The 24,021-nt window shown below is 37.9% G+C and overlaps 1 protein-coding gene across 6 annotated transcripts in view; it reads left to right on the plus strand.

The window, feature by feature from the left end:
- Nucleotides 1-24,021, plus strand: part of KIF13A (kinesin family member 13A) — a 116,258-nt gene that overhangs the window by 54,150 nt on the left and 38,087 nt on the right. For all 6 annotated transcript variants that reach the window (XM_075052456.1, XM_075052460.1, XM_075052457.1 and 3 more), the window contains exons 4-13: nt 555-615; nt 10,422-10,514; nt 11,014-11,194; nt 12,242-12,329; nt 13,646-13,780; nt 14,321-14,433; nt 19,629-19,740; nt 20,150-20,362; nt 21,949-22,059; nt 23,186-23,320. In XM_075052456.1, coding sequence (XP_074908557.1) covers nt 555-615; nt 10,422-10,514; nt 11,014-11,194; nt 12,242-12,329; nt 13,646-13,780; nt 14,321-14,433; nt 19,629-19,740; nt 20,150-20,362; nt 21,949-22,059; nt 23,186-23,320 — 1,242 coding nt within the window. The remainder of the gene's footprint in view (nt 1-554; nt 616-10,421; nt 10,515-11,013; nt 11,195-12,241; nt 12,330-13,645; nt 13,781-14,320; nt 14,434-19,628; nt 19,741-20,149; nt 20,363-21,948; nt 22,060-23,185; nt 23,321-24,021) is intronic.

Consider the following 24,021-nt stretch of genomic DNA (forward strand, 5'->3'; position numbering starts at 1 on the left):
CTTCCTCTACTGAGATCCAGTACTGTACTCTTAGTTTAGGCAGGTAATCTGATACTATTTATTTGCTCCTTAAGGCTTGCAAGTAGTAATGTTCTTTGAGCATGAGAAGTCCAACCCATGGTAAAACTTTTGTGCATCTTGTATTGATGTCTGCTAAATAGTCATCTCGCCAAGTTCTGTATATTGAGTCCTTTCAGTGCTGTTTCATTAGTGTTGGCAGAAACTTTTGTCAGCATTAGTGCCTGGAGAAGAGTGGAGCTAATTATTAGGTTTTGGCTGTGTTTTGAAGTCTATATTAAGGGATATAGTAAGCAGCATTTTGTATTGTGTATAATACAGGTAGAAAAGAAGTATTGCAGTTCTGCAGCTCTCAAGATTTCCCAAAAGTATTCCTGCTGATGAAGCCACTTCTGATGAATCAGTTACAGTTCTGATTTAGGATCCATAGAAACAGTAGAGCCTAACTGTAATTAAACAGTCATGGGTTTGTACTGCTTTAAGAGAAATGTCTTGTAGCCAAAGTTCCTAATTTGTCATCTTATGTGCTTTTACAGGTGTTTGCTTTTGATCACTGCTTCTGGTCCATGGATGAATCAAACACCACAAAATATGCAGGTAAACTGTTTTCCATACATTTGACAATGTAAATAATTTGAGAGCATATGAGAGCTTGGGCTTTTGTTTTGTGGAGGGGTTTTTTTGCATTTTGTACTGTGATGCTTAAGTGACTTCTTCACAGAAGCAGACTTCTCATTTTTACAGGGATTGAGTCACCTGAGTGCTAGCACCTCAGTTTAGAGGGAATGCAAGCTTTAAGGTGCCCGGTACACTGTTCAGGAGCGATGCTTTTACATCTAAGCTGTAGTGTGCTTTTTTTATCCCCTGGAAGAGCCTTTTGTGAGGATTGTTTCTGTCACTTAAAATGAAATTTCAGTTTTGCATCAGAAATTACTTCTGACTAATGCTAGTGATGAACGTGTGTGTTTTCAATGCTCTGCGTTCCTGTGTACAGGAAAGGAATAAAACATGTTTTTTTCAGCTAGTATGGTTATTTCAGGCCTTTCAAGTCATTCATAGCCTGATTGTTCAGATCCCTAATGTTTTTGAGTGATCAGCTTTGTGACTCCTTCTTCCCAAAAGCTGGATAATCCAGGCAAGGTTGTAATCCCAGTAGTTAGTTTATCATAATTGGATTTGTGTATTAGCATATTCATACTTTCTAAGAGGACTTGTTTTGATAGAGACAGCTCTGAGCACTGGGATTTCAAGGCTGTGGTTCATGGAAAGGAGGAAAAAAAATAGCATTCCATTTAGATATTCATATTGTTAAGTTTTGTGGCCCATAAGAAATCTTGAAGGTTGATAGGGTTAATTAGCTCAAAGTTTGAGATCAGTGGTTTAATAAATGAACTGTCATATGCTTGCGTTAAAATATGTCTCTGGCTGCTGTAGCCCCTGGTATAAAATCCCAAATCTTAGGGGTTGCACTTGATCATAGATTCCACTGTATTTCTTACTTGCCTGAGCAAAGATAGGTTTCTTCAGGAAAATTCTGTGTTGGTTTGTCTTTCAGTAACTGTGTTTGCACTGAATGGGTGCACTGTAGAGTATTCATGGTTCAGGCTGGTAGAGCCATTGGAGCGCGCAGCACCTCCTTTTGTGCCTGCACGCCTCCCGTTTTCTTTTAAAGGAAGGAGGTGATGGTATGTACCCAGATCTTGGTGCCATGTGCCTCCAGTGTGCAGGTGGGAGCTGCACCCATTGGGTGCACCGTGGTACTAACCCACTTGTAGAGAAGAGAGAGACCACAGAAACACCCCTAACCAGTTAAACTTCTTTCTGTCTTGGTTTAACCCATCTCCAGGTGAATTCGTTGGGGTTCTAGGTCTCTTTCTTTTTAATTTGAGTCAAAACTAGTTTTCTCTAGCCTATTTCAGAAGATGTCGTTGAGTTCATCTTACCTGAGAACTGAATTTTTATCTGTATGCAGATGAACCTCTTGTTGGACTGGACTTTAGAAAGCTGTTGCTTGCATCTCTTGCGTTTTCTTACTGGCCAGAAAGCTATAAGGTGTTTTTTTTTCTGTTCCAGATAATATTCCTGCTGGGGAAAAACAAATCCAAAACAGTTTTCCTTGTTTTGGGTTTTTTTTTGGGGGGGGGGGGGTGGGGGGATTGTGCTTTTGTTTGGTTTGGTTTTGTTTGCTGGTCACCACCCCCCCCACCCCCCCACCCCCCAAAAAATGTTAAGAATTTGAGCTTCAAGACTTGCATATAAAAAACCCAATGCTTTCACTGAATTTTTTTTTGGTATGGTCTTAAAGTTAACTTGTGACTTCCAGCCCTCATGTTCTAGAACATTACGAATTTGGCAGAATATCAAAATAAAAGTAAAAAAAAAATAACAAAACAAACCCAAAAATCCACAAAACTGTTTCTGACCTAAGTTTCTGGGTTGTTAGCTTGTTCACTTGCTTGTGCATGAACTGATAGTATCCTATATTACAGTGGCATTTCTTGTTTAGAGCCAATAAACCAAATGCCAAAATGGCTAGATTTCAGTTTTTATCTATTTCTAGTATTAAGGTCCCCTAAGTCTTTTTCATGGCTTGGCCTAAGTTACTGTACTAAACAAAAAAATACAATAACTTGTTTTGGTTGGGGTTTTTGATAATTCCTTTGCCTCATGGAAGAAACCCCCATCATCCTAGGTGCCTTGCAGATATCTGTGTTGTCTGTGTCCAGAGGTCATACTAGAGACTGTTACAGAATTAACAAGCTTAAAGAGTCCAGACCAGCCACCTGACAGCCTGAGGTTTTTGAGCTAAACTGTAATTTCTTGGTTGGATGCTGGACTACAGAAGGGGTGCTGATCTGGAAGCTAGACAGATGCATTAAATACTCCCTGCCCGAAGTAACTCTATGTGGATGCGTAAATTTAATGTCATTGGCAAGAACAGTGATTAGTTGCACAATTAAAAGGAAACATGTATAAAGCTTGAAAGCTAAGTCCAAAGTGCTTGTAAATGTAAGTAATATATATGAGCTTCAAGCTTAAGTAAAATTCTTGAAGTAAAAATGGTATGAGACACAAATTTAAGTACTCGAAAAACCCTTTTATCTGCATCACAGAAATACAAAGATGTGATAGTGAAAGGTTTAATGAGATTCTTAAGTACTAGGCTACCTTATCAGTCTTTGCTCTGTGCAAAACCTAAACATGCTCATCTTGTATTATGTTGAATAGGTCTATTGTTGTGTATATCATACTATACTAAAGATTTTTTTGATTGACACATGGGACATTGGAAAACCTACAGAACAGTGTGCACCACAGACAACATAGGTCTGAATGCTGTGTTGACTTATGTGGAAAACTCTTCTGTCTTGGTGTATTTTTTTTTTTTAATGTCAACAAAACCAAAGTTTGTGCTCTCCTGGAAATGCACATTTTTACAGAATCGCTAAAGCTATCACACATGATTATGGGCTGGTTTTATTTTTCACTTTGCTGATTGATCTACAATACTACTGGCACTCATTGTTTGCACAAGAGTGAGATTCTTGTTTGGATAAACTTAATCGCATGGGTAATTGGTAACAATTCTCAGGCTGGGGGGGAGCAGGGCTGACCCTGAAATGGGATTAGCCATCTCTGTCTCTTACACTAAACTTACTCTGTGAGATATCGTCAGCTTTTTTGGCTGAACATAAGGCTTACTCTGTATGTACTATTTTTCTTTTGGAACTCATATTCAGGAAGTACAAGGGATCTTATTCCAGTTTGAAAGTTACCTTCTCTTTCCAGCATTTGAAAACACAGGGATTGTTGCTGTTGGTGGCAGAATTGGTTTTTTAGCAATTTTTTTTTCCACTGAAGTGGAAATTGGGTTCTAAAATTCTAAAATGATCCAGCAATATCACTAACAGAAATAGTGAAGGTAACCTTCATGTGATGAAAAACATCTAGAGGGCATCTTCGCAGCTGTCCTTGCAGGACTGCATCTCTCAAAGATAAGAGTTGTAAAGGCACAGAGCCTGGAGCACAGCAGAGGAGTAAGCTCTTTACAAGACCTTTGTGGAAGTGGTGCTTTGGTTTCAGATACTGCAAGAGGTGGAGGCTCTTTAACAACCTGGTATCCCATCTTAGAGATTGCAAGCTGCAGAAGCCACTCTGAATTGCTCTTAAGACTGAAAATGAAGTGTTTATAATCTGTGTTAAAGTGGGTGGGGTTTTTTGGTTTTGTTTTGGTTTGTTTTTTTTTAAATCCAATGAGTTAGCAGTTTAGAGGGAGGATTATTCTGAATACTGATGCTGTGTGTTTCTGAACAATTTGTGACTGTGTTGTTCCAAGCAAGGAACAGTTACAAACCTCTGGGTTTGTGCTGATCATCACATGCTAGCTCCTGCACCTTTTTTCTGACGATTTAATTCTGAAAGACATAGTTGGGTATTTGGTGAGAATATGAACATCTTATTGGAAAGGAAAAAAACAAACCAAACCAAACAACAAAAATAGGTCAATGAAATAGATTTTTGAGGAGGGAGGGGAATTTGGTTATAGGACAGAACGAGTTTGCCTTGATCTGGAAAAGGAGTGAGCTTTGCCTGACAGGCTATAGGAGAGGTGTTTGAGAGTAAGCAAAATAGCTTCTTATTACTGTTTGCTTCTTGACCTGAAGGGGTCAAGAGTCAGTTCATGGATAAAGACACACCTGCTTGTCTTGAAAAACTCAGAGACAAATAACAGCTCGACATTTTGGTGAAGAGGAGGACATTGAGAAATTCTCAGACAAGAACAAAGAATTCATTTTACAAGCCTAGACAACAGTAAGAGCCTATTGAAGGCTGCACTGAAGTGGGTTTTTAAAAGGAAGGAAAGAAACTTCAGTTTGGGAAGAATTCAAGAGAAGGTATAAATAACTACTGCAGCATTTAAGCAGGTCCATTCCAAGGACCCCACACTGTCCATGGATTTTTCTTAAACTCCCTAGCTAGATCACATTTGGCCTGAAATTTCAGCTCTCTGTTTCTGCGAGCTGCGTTGTTCTGAAAGGCTAAATGCCTGACTTTGGGCTAAGCTTTAATTTTATAGGAAGTATGTATGCTGACTGCTGTTCTTTCAGTAGCTGTTTCAAAAGGAAACAAGCCAGGCAGTTGGCTTAAAGAACTGTACACTCCCATCCTCATGAGAGATTGTAAGTTGTGGATTTTGAGCAGACATGAGTGTTTGTTTGTAGTTCTAACATTTGAGCTGTTAGATGGGAGAGACCTATCCCTTTCTTAGTGTTCCCTTGACTTTTTTTTTTAAAGGAGACTCTACCTAGTATGTAGGACTTAATTTTTTGTCACACAGCTGACACCTGACCTGTACACTTTGGGGGAAACTTCATTATTAAGTATGGTTTTAGTGCTGTATGGGTCAGACACTTAAAACATAGATGTTGCAGCACCAAATTTGAAGCACTGGAGACCTTTTAGTGGATTAAGGCTTTGAACATTAAAGACTCCAGTGCCTTGTCAGTACTGCAGTAGTTAGATGATGCTAGCTTTTGTGCTTTTAGGTTCTTGTTAAAGGTGAACCATAGGTATCTTTATTCCCATTTTAGAGAGATTCTTTTAGAACTCTTAGCTAGCAGGGCATTTCATAATTCTGATCTCCACAGATCAAGTTTTATTTTAACTATTAGATCATGGAAACAACTGCAATTTATTGCTGTCAAGATTTGCTTATAAAATGTTGTGGGTTAGAGATTAAGCCATAAAGAGACTTGTTTTTTCAGTGTTGTATGTAACAAGTTGTTACTTGATTCTAGCTATTTTTGCTGTGTAAGGGAGGGGGTTTCAGGAATTGCAGCAATGTGTCATAACGTTACAGTCACGACCTGGCTGAAAGAATCTGTGCTAATATGAGACAATTATCCCTATTTCAGATTGACAAGTTGTGAACTAGAAGTACTAGACATGTAAAAACCAGACACTGAAACTAATTTTTGTTACAGTACATCTTGAACGTGTTTGTCACTAAATGAGCAGATCTTAGGAAAGACAGTAACCGTTACGCCTTTTTTAAAGGAAGTTTTGTTAGAAAGAGTGTGGCCCTTTCCTCCCCTCCCTTTTCTTTCCTCTATTCTCTTCTGTCTCCAGTCTAGGGAACTTAAGAATGTTTAAACTTTATTTGTAAATAGCTTCATTTTGCAGATTGTGAGAACGGGTCCTAGGGTTCCTCTGCAATATGTAGGTTGCCCTAGGGACACCATCAAATTGGATCCCCGGATCGGGGCTTCAGAGACTGTAAGGGGGGGATGATTTGGAGGAAGAGAAGGGGAAAGAGCATAGAGAATAAGAGCATAAGAGAGAATACTTAAATACCTCCTTCTGAAAATGATGTGTGTTGTATTCTTGCATGTCAGGGTATGTATTTATCTTTCTATTTTCAGGGACTTTTTATTATCTTACATATTTACCAAATTTCAGTGTTCTAATAATTCATGCTGGCTGAGAGATTCCAAATAAGATTTTCATGTGCAGCTCTGTGGGTAGATAATGTGAAAGTTTTATTTAGAATTGTTAATAATTTAATAGCCACTATTAACATGTGCACTACCATATTTTGCTACCTTTATTTTATATTTTTGCCATTGAAATACCTAGCCATTTCAGCAGGTAGAGAACATGTGAAAAAACTTTTTAGCTTCAAAGTACCATACTACAAGCCCTTGATGCATGGTGTGACAGCACAAGCATGGCATTTGAAAGTTCCAGGAATATATGTAGGTTAAAGATGTAAACCTGAGAGGAGGATGGGTTTCCTTTAGCTTTCAAGTCACAGATACCATTTCAAATGCTGAAATCTTCAATATCTTTAGTATGGTTATTGCTAAAAAAGAAATGTTTATTATCTTGGTTTATATGTTTATGAAAGAGTGTCAAGAGTGTGTCAGGGTGCTGAACATGTGAAAATACTCAGTCCTAAGAGCTGATGGCAAGATTCTTGTGTCAGTATCCTGCTGGAATTAGTCTTCTGAGAGATTGAGAGTTACTGATTTGATCTTTCTTAGATTCCCCCCCCGCGCCCCCCCCCCCACCACCACTGTTGGCATCAGGCTTGCAGTTGCACTTGTCAGAATGCACAGGTAATGTCTTTAAGCTATGAAGACAGTTACAGCTGTCCGGTGAAAGTGGAACAGGTTTCCATATTGTCTTCATGTTGCTTTCCAGTATGTCTTCGAAACTGAGTGGCCATCCACCAGTGTTTCTCAGGTTTCGATTAGCAGAGCATCCCTAACAGTGTGTTGTTAGAGTTTCACACCTTGCAGCGTTAGGGGTACTGCCACACAGGCCGTAACTAGAGTTATAAAGCCTACAGCAAAATTGTCTGATAATATTTCTCACTGCGCGATTCCAGGTTAACAGTCTTGCTCCTTGAAGTAGAGGAAACAAGATTATTTAGACTGCGGTCTTCAAGAAAAATTCACCAGACTTTGCTCCCCTTTCCTCGAAGGGATGAACAGACAGGAGAGATCCTGGCCTGTGAGAACCAGCAGCTTGTAAGCTTACCCTGGGCTGCGTGACGGCCTTGGGTGTGCTTTCCCCAGCTTGACTGACTGCGTGTCCATCAGTCGTCTAAGGCTTGCCCATGTTCTGAGCAGAAGATGGGAGAGGGAGCGGGTGTTTCAGTGTCTGGCCTTTAGTTGCCTGTGTAAGAGGCTATATGGTCTTAGCCAGCTGAAAGATTGGGAATCCCTGTCTTAAAGACAATAAAGCTTGGTTTAGGGGAAATCTTTGTTAACTAAATAATTATTTTTTTTCTGTATTTCTCCCTTTTTCTGTAAATTAAGTCAGAATCAAGTTAAAACCCCTACTAACCTCTTTAAGCACTAGGTAACTGTGGAAGAGAAGTCCTGTAAATAAGCAAAAGTATTAATTGCAGGTGGCATGGTTTTATTTAGCAAAACAAAAATGCAGTAGTGTAGACAATGGAACTGCATTATTAATTTTGACTGTAAATGCACATAGACATAATTCTGTAAAATACAGATTTTGTAATCACTTTGCAAACCCCCTAATAAAAGTCATGGGGGAAGCAGTGAGGTTTCTTAACGAAAAATACCAAAATCTCATGGATGATATGCTGTTACCCTCAACAGTGCACTGCATTAGCAAATGAATAAAATATCCGTAATGGAAGTTTAATGTCTTGAGTTCTTTTTTGTGACTGCACTTAAAAACAAATCTTATTTTATCCCATGATAATTCAACTGGTTACTATAAACATCACTCTTTAATGACCCATTCGTCTATGTTGGTATTACTGAGCTCTTAAAAACTGTAATAAAAATACCATTTTAGAGTTATGTATCAATGATTGACTTTCAGTTTGTGTTGACCGTTTGAAAATTAAATGTCTTCTGAAAAAAAATAATCTAGCTTTGCCTATGAGATACAAACTGAGTTTCTTCCCTAGTGTTTAGTAGTAAGGGATTCTGTAGGTCATCTTGTGGTTATCATGACCATGCACAGTTTTATAACATTTTGATGTCTGCTTTTTTTCCTTGGGAAACATGGAGGAGGTTACTGGTTTATTGCTGGTCAGAAGTGGGTAACAAGTTTTTTCCTCTTCTGGCAAATGGTTTTATTCTCCACACACATTCATTGCAGAATATATACACTTTTTTTCTCTTAATAATTATACTCGGCTTCAATCTTTTCTTGATTTTGTGTTCTTGCTCAACAAGATAGTAAGTGGCTCCCTGCCTCTGTGAATGTTGGTAACTTCAAAATGGGCCCTCAGGAGCCGGTTGGAAAGCAAACTCTTGTGTATTGTATGTTCTTATTAAAATCTTCCGCTGACATGTTTTCTTCATTCATTCTTCAGTAGTTTAACATTCTCTGTAGCTATTTCCAGGTTGTTGAACAGTGATTTCTCAACATAGATATTATGACAAAATGATCCTAAATTGGATGAGTAGTGAATGAATGTGCATGGGAGAGGAGGTGGAATTACTCTGGAGTACAGCAGATTCTCCTCTGGTTTTAATTCCTGTATTCAGCATTTTTGAACTGTGTTAATTCAAGGAGCAGTGACACTTTGGAATTTTAGAAATTCAGCTGTAAAGATACCAAGACCATTTGATAGGGCATTGCTGCACTAGTTTTTCCTTTACAGCAGATAAGAAATTAGGCTAAAGTTAAAGGAAACTAAAAGTAATTTAGAACTTTTTAGCCCTATTTACCTGCCTGTAAATCATTCCACAATCATACCACAGGTTTTTCTGCAGGAATTTTCTGGACTACCAATTACTCGAGGATCATGGAGTGTAAATATTCTCATGCAATGTATGAATGTATTGTTAGATTTTTATTTTTATTTTATGCCAGTATGTTCCATTTTGAGAACCATGGAAGTCATTATTGCATCCACTGTACAAAATAATTTCTTGTAACTGACAACTGCTGAAACTAACTAAAATGAGAGATGCAGCTGATAATAGCTGTTCAGAAAGTCACCAGGCAGTGAATGTTAAGTTTAAAACCAAACACCAGAAGGTGTGTAAATACTGTCCTTAGCTCACCTCTGCTTATTTTGGGTGTACACACAGCTGGTGTAATTCTTTGATCAGAATTCAAGGCAGACAACCCATTGACCCTCTTTGTGATCTACAAATACTGGGCTTTCCCATTAAAAAAAAACCCAAGCACTATGCCTATTTTCATCTTCTACAGCTAAAAGATTGAAGTGCATCTAAAATCTGCCTGGCACAGGGAGACGATTTTTAGACTATGAAATTCTGCAGCTGACATTTCAAACTATGGATTTGGCAGAATATAGCCTCAAAAAGCTCTGTTGAAGTCTCGCAGCCTCCTAATATGCATTTCCTCCCTGAATGTCATTGGAATGCTTTTATCTTGATTCCAGCATCACCTTGCCATGGGGCGAATCATAATAGCTTATGGTGAAACTTGAGGCCAGTTCCCAAGAGAACAACTGCTACTATTTCTAGCATGATATTTGGTGTATATGTAATAGCCTAGTTCACTAATGGGTTTCATTACAATTCTGTTGCAGAACTCTTTGGGGTATAGTTTGTGATTAAAGAATGTATATTAATTGCAAAATTTATACTTAATTAATACAAAATTTAGACATCTATATTATTTTCTAAGCATTCAACTTATATGATGCCCTTTGAAGAACTGCTCCCTTCACAGGAAAATCAGCAATATATTTAAACACAGAGGTAGTTGTTACACTAGTTTCAGGCAAATGTTTTGAACTTGTCACTCAGTTGTACGTGAAATCATTTTTTTTGTTCATCAATACACTCAATAGTAAAAAATAATTTGCAAACCTTTTTTTTCTTGTTTTCAGTAAATTTTAGTCTGTTATTAAATTTAAAATAAACTTAATTATTTTCTAGGTCAAGAAGTGGTGTTCAAGTGCCTTGGAGAAGGAATTCTTGAAAAGGCCTTTCAGGGATATAACGCTTGTATTTTTGCCTATGGACAGACAGGTGAGTCTCCTGTGCTAAAGGGGAAGAATGCTTTTTGTGCATGTAGCAAGTGGGAAGAATAAAACATAAATATTAAGCTAGATAATATTTTAAAAATGTATTTTGAAATATCATAATGTTAACTGTCAGAATTTAGCACAGCCAGTGACAATGTAAAGTTCTTAAAGCAGCTCTGTAAATATGTTCCTAGTTACTACCTGTTGGGGCTGCTTTCAAAGCCTGAAAGGAGTAGTTCATACTGAAGGCTTATTCAGTCATTTGTGTTCAAAGGGGTCCCAAATAATGGCCCTGCTGAAAGAAACCTTTAAGATAATTTCTCTTTTTGTTTGCCTTTACCTTGTAGTCCAAAGAGCAAGCTAGCTGTCTAGAATAGCGTGTCATGTTGTTCTGATGTGTGCTTCTGGAGGAATAAAAAGTGAATTAAAACATGTGCTTCGTGAACAAATGAGTAGCTCAGAACCACATTCTAAAGCATTTTATTCTCATTTTTTTCCTTTAGGTTCAGGAAAATCCTTTTCAATGATGGGCAATGCAGAGCAACTGGGTCTGATCCCACGGCTCTGTTGTGCTTTATTTCAGAGAATTTCTCTTGAAGAAAATGAATCTCATACTTTTAAAGTCGAAGTGTCCTATATGGAAATTTACAATGAGAAAGTCAGAGATCTGCTTGACCCAAAAGGGTGAGTAGCTTCACTCTCCCCCACAGCCTTCCTTATTTTTGTCTGAAACTGTAAAAGTAGAAATCACTTTTGGAATTCCTTGAGAAGGTTTTTTCAGAATGAATATTTATATGACTTCCCTTAGAAAGGATTAGATAGCAAATACCCAAAAGAAGAGAATATCCATGTAAAGCTTGTATATGAAGTAGTAACTGGCGTGGATCAATTTAAATACTAGGATACGATCATAATGATGCAAACAAATACTGTATGATGTAGTTTACCACCAGAAAGCAAGTACAAGAATGTGCAACTAAATGCTGGTGTATTTTTGCCATATGATCCAGAGTGTATTCAGGTAAGAATTTTCATCAGCTGGAAGGAGTTTGAAGCTTATTTGCAACTTGGTTCTCGTGGTTTAGATGTTGAACTTTTTTAATGTGGAAGGGTACCACCTCAGAATATACTCATGGCACTCTTTTCTACTTTTTTGGTTACACAAAAATACTGATTAGGCTCTCCGGCTTGGAGATGTCTAGACAAGAGGTAGTTTGATAGGTTTTTTTTTTTTTGCTGAGCACTGATACATGTGGTATATATTTTGATTCTTGAACATAATTGCACTAGGTGAAGAAGTATGCAAGTTAGGTAGAAAGGTAGATTTGAGACTTACTTGATATATGTCAATAAAGTGTGGAAAATGCAAGAAGAATTGAACCTTTAGCAAATTGCTGGGGGGAGCAGGGAGGATTTCTGGTTTCCTTTTTTCGTCAACATTCGTTCTGCCAAATAAGGCATTTCAGGTTTTGTTGCAGCCACAAATATTGGGGTGAGAGGTTGCATTAAAAATAGTACATGTATATAGATTAAAACTGGTTAAATTAATTTGAGTCTTTATTGTTAATCTGAGTTAAAAACAATTCTGGAAGATTTTTTTCCTCCTGTTACAATTAAAAGACAAATTGACTTCTGCTATATAGAACATTGTTATAATTTCATACTGTAATTTTTGTTTTTCAATAAAGTTCACACTAGTGGATTGTGCATAAAGTCTACTTTATTCCATAGGAGTCGGCAGTCCCTTAAGGTTCGAGAGCACAAAGTGTTGGGACCATATGTAGACGGCCTGTCTCAGCTGGCTGTTACAAACTTTGAGGTAAAGCTAAACCAATTACAAGTTTATAACTAACACCTATGTACAAAAGCAATAAGAATCCTGTAAGAGATAAACTAGTGTCTATCCAGACATTTTGGTTCTTGAGTGTTTATGGTCTCTGGCAATCACAAAGGTCTTCTCTAATGCTTCAGGAGTATTTATTTCATGTAAAAGCATTGGATTTGCCTTTTATGTTGGTTAAAAATAGAATAGTTGTATCGCTTTATTTTGCAGTTTTCAATGCCTATATTATACACCAAGAACACAGCGTTTCCTTGACACAGGAAATACGAGGCTTCCAAAATAAGATTAGTCTTCCAGCATGAATTCCTTTGATTTTGTTGTTGAATGTGACCTCTTATTTTATACAGGTGTATTGCATGAGGAGCTACAACATGGCTTATATAATTCATGATTTAAATCATGAAAGCATCTGAGTGCACTTGAGTTACCAAAATACATTAAAATAAATCAGTATTGTAGAAGCCAATGAACTCCTATAGCCTCAATGAAAATAATTAAAGCGGTGCAGTTGTATGAATTGCGTAGGCCTTTCTTTTTATGAGGAAGCTGATTTGGAAATGTTGGTTTTTAAAAAAATGTTCATTCTTTGTGTAGTATTGTCTGGGAACTGTTTTGCTTTTTTATGGGGATTTTTATTTTTGTGAAGCATCTGTGCATATAGAATTATAAAAACTGCTTTTGCAGCTTTTATGGTGAATTGCGTACTTTGAAAGCACACCTTCTTTCTTCAAATTCTAGGAAATCTAGTTCATACTTAGTTTGGGCTGATGACTCTCATGAAACTGTCTTGGAGGACTCAGTGAGCACTTATGTCAGACTCGGCATAGCTGCCTGTTTTTGCATATGTGGGAAGGTACAGGCTCCAAGTGAGGTAACCCTTTGAGCCAATTAAGTGAAGAGAGTATTAGTGAAGTTTAGTAAAGAGATGCATTGTGTTCACTTGTGTAAGTAGATCTGTGCTGGCCTGATTACTGGCATTAAACAGTATGATTTGTAATGTGGATGTTGCCAACATATTTCAGCAGCAGATAAGGAGGAGGTGTATTGACTATAGTTGCTGGGCTTTTAAGCGCAGCACTTAAAACAGAGATGTGATTTAAAGCCATTCTGTGAAATTACATACTTTCTGTACCAATATATCTCAAAATGTGCAAAGAATTTTCTCATTACTTCTACCTTTCCTTCTTCCTCTCTCCCACATGTACACACCCTTCCATCTCGATGGGGATTTTGTTCAGCAAGCACAATACTTGCTTTTATCCTAGCATCACTTTTTACCCTTTTTGCTCTAGGATATTGAGTCATTGATGTCGGAGGGAAACAAATCACGAACAGTTGCTGCAACCAACATGAATGAAGAAAGCAGCCGCTCTCATGCTGTATTCAATATTATAGTGACTCAGACACTTTATGACCAGCATTCTGGTGTATGTATTTCTGTTGATTAATTTATGAAGTCGTGGTGAATTCTTCTTCTTCTTCCTTCTTCCACATACATTACCAGTTCAGCTGTGCTTCTACCTTTAATGCCATGGGGTCCAGTAGTCAAAGTAATACTGACAAGACCATAAGATTGAGAGAACCCTGGACGAGTGAGGAAGCACACTAGATAGCAAACAGTTGGATCACTTTTTAAGATTATATTGCCACCATGAAACCTGTTTTAGGTCTTAACTGTTGCTGAAGTTGTGGTATATTTTAATGGCCTACTCTGCCACTAAGGTTATTGATGTTACCACACAGCTGATTCTGGTTCATTAGTGCTTCAGCCCTTTACTATAAAATATGTGAGTGACTCTTAAAGAGCTATAAAACCTCTGACAATTCCTTCTTTTCTCATATCTTGAGTTTGATACTTTAACCCACGTTATTTTGAAGAACAGTTTTTCATGGTGCCAGTGTCAGATGTGTTAGTACTTTGTGCCAGTGTTTCTTAGCTGTTGCTCTCCTATGTCCCATCTGTGCAGAATTCTGGAGAGAAGGTCAGCAAGGTCAGCCTGGTGGATTTGGCTGGGAGTGAGAGAGTGTCCAAAACAGGAGCTGCAGGAGAACGTCTGAAGGAAGGCAGCAACATAAACAAGTAAGACATTGGCATACTCAGGTTGCAAAGCTTAAATCTTGTTAAGAATCACTGTTGTTTCCTTGGCCTTCTCTCTTGGTGTGCTTGTCACAAGTCAGTTCAAATGATAGACCTCATCAGAAGCAGTTCAATATGGCTCTTTCAGCTGCTCTGTGCTAAACACCATGTGTTTCCCTACATTGGCATAGGGACCCTGATTCATACTTGACTCAGATGAGGGCTCTATGAATTTTATCTGGAAAAAGTGACAGCAGCCCTCTTTAATTAAGCATATACCTTTTGTGATTCATTTATACACCCTGTCCCCAGGCTCATGTGTTTGTCTCATCATCAGCTCAAGGAAGAATGCAAAGTTGCAGAGTTGAATGGCTTTGTTCCAACATGTATTAAAATATGTAAGAGTATAATTCACAGTTTAAGAAAACCAGATCAGAATGAAGCTGTGTTAGTTTAGCATTGCCTTGGGCATTTGCGCTCAAGCAATGACAAGTTTCAAGGCACTTTTTTACCGTAATTACTGTATTATTGCCCAAAAGCAAGAATTTAGCACACTATTACTGCTGTCTTAAGTATACTAATTTTCCTGGGAAAGAAAGAGTTTAACTGTTACATTAAAAGCTACTGCTTTTTCAATTTAATTTTAAAATGTTACAAAATGTTTTGGTATTTTAAGTTAACAATGACAGCACAAAGTGTGTTTGAACAGCATTCATAGGTAAAATGATTTTAAATTACCTCTTTTTAGAGTTTGAACATGTTTGCTCTTTCTAGCTTAATTTCTAATCTACTTTGTGTTTAATGCATCATATTGGTAGCCACGCTGGCATAGTCCTTGTGCAACAAAATTATGTAGCTCTGTTTGCCTGATGGCAGGTATTGTACCTTTACCCCACAGGTTACTTGTTAAATTCAGATTGGTTTTACTAGAAACTGTATTGGTATTTTGCATAAGCAAAGGTGAAATTAAATGTTTCTTTCTAATTCTTGGGGAAGAAGTCAAATGCCAACTTTCCCAACAGCTATTAACAAATTGCAAGTGTTGTTATAGATACAGAAAGACTTCCTTTTTTTTTTTCTACTAGGATGTTTACTCAGTGTTCAACTTTTACGGTATGGATGTGGTAGGGGAAGGTTGTTTTGCCCAGGCTGAACCTCTTTGACAATACAGGACTTCAGATGCAAGCACCAAACTTTTCTGCAAAAGATATTTTGAAAAGAAAAGTGGACAGCTCTACATTTTCCTATCAATTAAATTCTTATATGGTATAAATCTGTATTACCTAGTTCATTTATTAAGCATTGTCTGTTTGAAATCTCTTTTGGAACTGGTACGCGAAAGAGAATTTAGTGTTGTGCTTGGTGTCTTCTGTTAGATTTTTTGCTGTTATTTGGAGCTTTAATGAAGCCTGACTAATGAAGCCTTTAATGAAGCTTCAAGATTGGTATACATGTTTTATCAGACTGGTTTTTCAGAGAACATTGTGTACGATCTTCTCTTGGGTGTGATGCACCTTACTTATTAGGGAAAAGCAATGATCTTTTCTGGAGTGATACAGTATATTTAAACCATATACCTTACTATGTCAGCTCCTTTTTTAATTATTTTTTTTATTCTTCTATAAAGGAGCGGTAAGATGTATTGGTAGCATGTGTTATGTTTAATGGGATCAAAATGGAGCTGCTGAAATTACCTGGCAAATCAATTTGCTGCTTGTGCTATGTTTTATTACCTTGAAGAAGAATGGGGAAATAATGTACCTGTTTATGTATTTACAAGGCAAGGAAAATGTACACTCGGCTGTGCGTACCAAAACTGCGTAGTGTGACATTCAGCCGGTCTCTGCAGGTGTCTGTGCCATTTGTTTCTGATGAAACCTGGCTAGGGCTTTGGTAGCTGCCACCTTGATCCCACAACTCATCCTGTTGTCAACGCTCTTTCCTATCTTGGGACAGCATGTTGCAGGGGGGAGGCGGTGGATTGCTCTCCCACGTACTGAAACAACAGAGTTGTGTCATTTTGTTAACATCTGCATAAAGTTGTAATAAAGATTACTTCTGTTTTTTCTCAAAGCTGATGCAGAATGGCCTTGGCGAAGGTGCTGGGTGTCTGCTCTTTATTATTGAGGGTTTTGGGGGACTTGCCATACCTCATAGGAAAGCTGGATGTGCTTGTTCCTCCCCAGGATGTGCTAGTTCCCATACAGAGTGCAGAAACGCAGGTGCTTAACAACTCTTTGTGGTATAGTCAAAGCATTTCTAGAGTACGATAGTAGGAGGAAGCAGAATAAACAAGCTGTCAATTAGTGGCTAAGAAAAATACTTTCTGTGAGCAGTCTGCAATTTTAACTCTGATTAGTAAAATCATAGCTGTTGTCATTTTAACTTGAGAATGCAAAAAGAAGCCTTTAAAATGTAGGTGGGGGGAAGGAATGGGTTGGGACAGGTCTGGCTGCAAGCTGATTGTAGGGAGGTTTTTTCTATTCAGAGTTAAGTAATAGAAAGGTGGATTCTGCTCGTTGAAGAACTTGGTCGTAAATTGTACAGAAGTAGCTTGAATGGGTGTCATTTAGGGACAGAGTTGTTCCCTGCGGTGAGGAAGCACCACTTCTCTGGAACACCGCTGACTCAGGCCCGTGGTGGGAGTGTGGGAGCTCCCCACTGCCCGCCAGCAAGGGCAACCTCATCGTGCCTCAGGATTAGGGACAAAGAGAACAGAAAGTGTGCAGAAACGGCACTTTCCTGTGCTCTTGCACCACGTGAAGTTCACTCTGCTGCTTCTGAACTCCCTCGGTCTGCTGTGTGCCACGGGCTTAGGCCTTCTGGTTGATTCATGGTACAAGTAGTGTGAGATAGGATCAAAGTAATGACGCATTTCTGATGCACCATCTAGTGTGAAGGAGAGCAGCCGATGAGTCCTGTAATTATTTTGTTGGGCAGCCATTTCTTTTACTGCTTTCCTTAAAGTCTTTTAAGAGCTTTGTATTATGAAATCTCAAGCAGAATACATAAATTACTCCAGTTTGGCTTTTATTGCAGATGGTAACAGTTAGTCTCAAAATAAAATCGGTATTTGTAAGGAGCAGAAGTATTATCACATCTTTTAATCCTCTGTTAATAAACTGTAGCTTATAATTTCCTGTTCATTAAAATGCAGTGCCCATAACTGGAATTAGTGTTGCAGCCCTGTTGTGAAATAGTTTTCAATGATAGGCCTTTTTGAATCCCTGTTTTTCCCTTCCCCCTTCTGAGTGTCCTTTTCTCCCCCCCCCCCCCCCCCCCCCCCCCCCCCCCAATTTTTGGCTTTAGTTTTAACATTTCCCCTCATTTAAAGAGGAAAAGAGGAATCAGAGGAAAATAGGCCAGAGTGACTTCTTAACTTTGTGCTCCTTGAAGCTGGACTCCATTGGGAGCAGCGTGCTGGTGGTGCTTTTCAGTTGTGCTGTAGGAGGTTGCTACGGGGCAGCATATGGCATCCTGCTGTTTGCTCTTGCATGTTTAGCCCCCTGTCATCTCTGTCTGCGGAGACCAGAGACTGGAGGCGAGAACCACTTCTCCCTTCCCCATCCTCCCCCCACAAGCTTTCAGAGGTTGTTAAGCTTTTGTTTAGGTCACAAACTAAAACTAACTGTCCTTTTTGCTGTGAATTTTTCAGAGGTGAATTGGAAAATTATCCTATAGAAAAATCTACAAAATAGAGTGCTCTCTTGGGAGATCAGATTGCCTAGCCTCTGCTTAAATTTCTTTTCTAATTTTGCTTTCAGGTCTGTGCTATCTTCATACCCCTTTGTGCTATAGGCAATATGGGTCATCTTTTCTGACGTGTGTAATGGTTCTTGTTACCTTACCCTCAGATATCTTCCTTGAAATATTCTTCTGCAACATTTTTGTCATTTTCTAAATGTTATTTCTGAACTACTGGTAGTTTCAAGCAGCACTAAGGCCCTGTTACAAATACTGTGCAAACACTGGCTATCAACTAAAATAGTACTACTTCTTTGAAAAGAAAACTCAAAAGGATGGAGTGGAACAGTACAATTAAAGATTTATTTGACTATCTAATTGCAATGCTGCTGAAGTTTTCCTTAGTAGCTGGATAATTGGGCATGAATATGACGGACCAGTATGCTCTTACACTTCAGCGCTGTCTGTTTTAAAACCCTTTAGGCTAAACATCTGTTTAATGTTCTCAGGCTCCTGAACCAGCTCATTATCTTAAACATACTCACCCCAAGAGCCCCAATGTCATTGAAAATTTACAGAGGATTGTATAACAATTGGATAATATAATGCACATAAGCTTTGCACAGATTGCTAATACAGTTACCCCTGTTGGTAGAATTGGTACCTGTACCAAAGTGAATGAGTTGTCTGTATTTTCTTCACTATTCTAGAGTGGTGTTTGGGATGTGGCTGTCTGCTAAGCAATTTGGGGGCTTTCTTTTTCATGCTTGTGCAACATTTTTGTAGCTGGGAGATTGTTTGGTCTGTTCCCCCCACAAAAAGCTAGTGAGGCTCCACCTCAGTTATAAGTCAACCCATTTGTCAAGGGACCTCCTAATCAGTCTCTTCTGATGAGCAGCCTTCCATTGTTGTGTGATGGCTGATTAGTTACTGGTTCACCAGGCAGACTAGTTCTCCTGGGCCATAGCTGGCTTTGTCTTGAGGATGCCTAAACTAAAAGATAAGTGTTATCAACATTATTCTCACACTAAATCCAAAACACACTGTGTCACCTACTAGGAAGAAAATTAACTCTCTCCCATCTGAAACCAGGACACCAAGATAGAAAGATTTTTAGTCTGTGAGAAAAGGTAGATGTCTAATCAAAGGCAGTGATTCTCCAGGTACTGAGGCAGTCTGCTTTGCACTTTTCAAACTATTTTAAATACTTTAATATTTCAACTTAAGTATTCCTGGAACTTGGTCTTAGTACTAGGTAAGATGAAACACTGTAGATATCCATTTTTTTTTCTTCCAAATATGTAACTGTAACTAAAATAGATGGCCCTGTTTGGAGCAGGGCAATGGGCTAGCTGATGTCCTGTCGTCATTTCCAACTTAAATTATCCTGATAGTTTGAATGTGAAGCTCTGCAGAGTATGAATTAAACTCTTCAGCAAATTGCCTTTTCTGTGTTTTATTAAATCTACATTTAGAAAGTGTGTTAAAGCTGTTCTACTGTGTTGCATTTATAGATCACTTTCAACACTGGGCTTGGTTATATCATCACTTGCTGACCAAGCAGCAGGGAAGGGGAAAAACAAGTTTGTGCCTTACAGAGACTCTGTACTCACTTGGCTTCTCAAGGTAATTAGTATTTTCCATTCATCCTGTTCACAAGATGTCAGCTTAACAGTTTGTAGGATCATTGTAGCATACCTCTGTGTACGTGGACTTCTCATCTTTTTCTTTTTTTTTTTTTTTTTTAATGAGCTAAGGAGGTCTAATAGCTAGAAGTTGTTCCAAGGAATATGGACAGCTAAGTGTATCTTGTTTTAATTCTATATAAAGTCCTATTTGCCTATTTTCATTTCTAGTGGAATCAGAGCTGGTGGAGGTGGCTGGAAATGTTTATGGATCATACTGGTTAGTGTACATGCAGAGTACCTTTCAGTGTCTAAATAGTAAGCTTTGTATTTTAAGTATCTTTGTAAAGACATTGTATAGTCTCAGAACAGTTTTTAACCTTTAAACTTTCTGTGGATGCACTCTGCAGGACAACTTGGGAGGAAACAGCCAAACTGCCATGATAGCCACAATTAGTCCGGCAGCTGACAACTATGAAGAAACACTCTCTACTCTGAGATATGCAGACAGAGCCAAAAGGATAGTTAATCATGCTGTGGTGAATGAAGATCCAAATGCTAGGGTCATCAGAGAATTACGTGAAGAAGTTGAAAAACTGAAAGAACAGCTCTCTCAAGCTGAGGTAACATTATTCACAGTACAATGTAAACTGAGTTTCCCAAGGACATGTAAAACTCTGGCTGGAAGACTAGCTTTCTTTTTAAGTCCTACAAAATAAGGAAAGAAAGAGTCTTGCACTTTTGTTTTTAATTAATTAACCTTGTTTCTTGAAATAAATCCAAAATAATGTTTGCTTATTTTTAATAACTTTTTAATGACAACATTGTACTGATGGTCACCCTTGTCAGAATAGACTGTTCTGGAAGAACTTCATGTCAAGCAATAATAGATGCAGCACAGATAAGAGCTAGAGTACAACTTCATTCTGTAGGCTTATTAGCAGAAACATTTTTTGCATTGGTGGTCTATATAGTTTTATGATGTCAAATGGAAAAGTGTGAAAAGCCATAAGTCTGGTATTGAATCACAAAATATGTGGGACATTTCTCTGACATTTGTGAAAATCTATAAAAAATTGTCAAAACTGCAACACTAAAACCATCAGCAATTTGCTTTACTGCCTTACCACTCTATGATTGCTGCTTATCCTAGATATATATATATACACTTCTGTTGGAGAGTAAAGTATCAGGGTAGGATAGTTTACTTGGTGATACCTGGAGAAACTAGACACTACACTGTAGGAAAATATTTTTTTCTTTTGAGGCAAGACACAAAATACTGGCAGAAAAAGAACAGAAGTGTGTCTGACGGTAAATTTGTGTGGCATGTAAACTTCACATTCATTTAAGGAATAGTGTGCCTTGTATGAACAGTTCCTTACAGGCTGAAATGGGAAAATCTGCTTTAAGAAAAAGGAGCCATTCACTTTTTTTCATAAATAAAATTCTGTTATAATCCCATATTTTAAATCAGAAAATATTATTGTAGCATGTCCTTAATTATGTTGTCAGACTGTGGCTGAACACAGTCTGTAGGAAGTGTCCAAAGTCTTACTAATTTTTTTAAAAAGTTTTTCTCTTATACCTTCTGTTAAAAACGGTTATATAGAGTTACAGGTCAGCCTGTTGAATTGTTACTTGGCACTGGACATATTTAAGCCCTTATCTTTTGTCTCCTGTTGTGAAATGAGAAAAGCCAGTGTGAGCTCCAGAGCATGCCTTCCTTCGAAGGTAATTAATAGGGTCAGTCTGAAAGCTTTAATGCAACTCGAGTAACACTTAGAAAACCAAGATAGAAGGGAAGGCTAAATATTGAGAGAAATTTGTATTTGAAACTACTTTTGGAAGAAAGACTTTGCAGTGGAACTTCAGACAGCTAAGACTTAAAGTTTTTAAATATTCAGATATTTTTATACAGACACTGAAGCTTTAGTGGCCAGGCCCAGGGATTTTGTTGGTTCCATTAGCCTGTGGAGCTACATCGATCTTCAACTATTTCAGATCTGGACCCATTATAGATTCATTCTGTCCTCTTCCTTTTGCAAGTGACCTGTTTCTTCATCTTCTACCATGAAAAGCCTGGGGATATAGTTGAAATCTATACTTGTTGCATTTCATATTATGTTGCTGTGTTCAGTTTCCTTGTGCAAGCAAATGTTGCAGTGGAAAGAGTAACTGAAGGTTTTTGCTAATTTCCATCTTTTAGGCCATGAAGGCACCAGAACTGAAGGAAAAATTGGAAGAATCTGAAAAACTAATAAAAGAGCTAACAGTCACCTGGGAAGAAAAGCTGAGGAAAACAGAAGAAATTGCACAGGTATTTCAGAAATTTTGAGGAATAAAGGCCAGATACTCATATAGTGCAAGTCAGCTGAATTTCATGAGCTTTAGTGGACTGTGCTGTCTTCCCCAGCAGTTATTTAAAATTCCTTTGGATTTTTCTTTTCCCCTTGTTTCTGGGGTTTTTCAGTGTTTTGTTTTGTTTTGTATTTTTTTAGGTCTAAATTCCATTAGAATAAGTGTAGCTGTGTCATGATATCATTGATAAAAGCTGTTATTTGATTTTAAAGTAAAACATCAAAATATGTTTGCGCAACTCATTTATTTATAAGCCCACAGTGGGATCTTGGACGTATTTCCCTTGAAGTGACTAAGAAAATGAAGAATTACAAAAGGATCAGAATTTTGGGTGGTGTTTGTTGCTTTTGCTTTTAGTGACTACTTAACCAGAGAAGGAAAATGTGTACACATTTTCACTAAAGTTCGTCTGGATTCCAGTGTACTTTTCCATCATTTCCATCATCTATAGCGTGGAGAATGAGTGGTGTTGGTTTCCCTTTCTAGTCCTAATGTTTCTGAAGTATGCTTTGGTGCAACCACTGTTCAAAAAAAAAAAAAAAGCAGGGCAAAAACCCAAACCAAACCCAACCAGCCAAATAAAAAAAAAACCCCAACCCCCAAACTGTAGCAAAGCAAAAGGCATGTGTGATTGAGTAGATGCTTTAGCTGAATTAATAATAATAATGCAAAAGAATAAACATAAACTGTGGCATGCTATTTTCTAAATTATCTATGACTATGATTATCATTGAAGTAATTGCAACAGAGACCAGTTTTTAACTAACATAGATGTTCAAAGCCACATTGTGTTACTTATGAGTAGCTCTAATGAAATCAATAGGGCTGCTTAGGTAAGTACATGCCACTTTGGGGAAGCAGGTGTCTGAGGATTAGATCTAACTTTTTATTGTTTGTGTGTAAAAATGAATTCTATTAAACATATGGTACTTAACCAATGTCTTAAGTTCTGTTTCTGGTAGCAATATACAGAATGCATATTCAGCATGTGCATTTTCAGCTTTAGTTGCTCTGCTTTCATTTACTTTTTGTACTTGTCTCTACATATTGCAGCAGGCAAGATTAACCTATTTTTGTGCTTGCAGGAGAGGCAAAGACAGCTAGAGAGCATGGGAATTTCCCTTGAGTCTTCAGGTATCAAGGTTGGGGATGACAAGTGTTACCTGGTGAACCTGAATGCAGACCCTGCGCTCAATGAGCTTTTGGTTTACTATTTAAAGGTAAGAATGTGAACAGGATGTTAACACAGAATGAAAAGACACTTGTTTATTGTTTTGAATTACTAACTCAATTTGTTTTTTTCAGAGTGTATTTAGATTTTTAAGACTAGTTGCAGCAAAATAGGTTAGGCTGCCTTCTACTGTTTAGGCTTTTGTTATCCCTTTGCAGTTCAGCTTCATTGTTTTCCTGGTTGATCTCCCGATTGCCAACCGTAGGAGAAATGCTAAGTGTGTGCCAGTGTTGAGATAAATTCTAGCTTTTCCAGACAGGATGTGAATAGAACTGCCTTTTGGGCTGAACTTGAAGTGAGACCCTCATGTTAGATGCTTCTTTTTGTGGGTGAACTGAGGATTGCTTTAAATATTCAATGAGTTAATCATGAAGAGATTATGTTTAGTAGCAATCAGTAAGAGGAAACATAGTCTTTGATGACAGAAAAGCTTAAGAAAAATTGAAGCTGGGGGGAAGCACTGTTAAAAATGTTCAGAAAGGTATTTTCCTAGTGCCACTAGCTTTCATACCATTCTGTTTAACATAGTCTTGTGTCAGAGTGAAGTAGTGTCAAATAAAAACCTAATAAGTTTGTAAGGAAATGTGAGCTCCTTGTCAATATAATATGAAAGACTGTCTATATCCTGTCTATAGGTACTTTTCTGCTTTAGTGGCTGAGATAGGGCTTCTGTATTTGAACAGTAGCAAA

This window comes from Buteo buteo, chromosome 20 (genome assembly GCF_964188355.1).
Source record: "Buteo buteo chromosome 20, bButBut1.hap1.1, whole genome shotgun sequence".
NCBI classification, from domain to species: domain Eukaryota; kingdom Metazoa; phylum Chordata; class Aves; order Accipitriformes; family Accipitridae; genus Buteo; species Buteo buteo.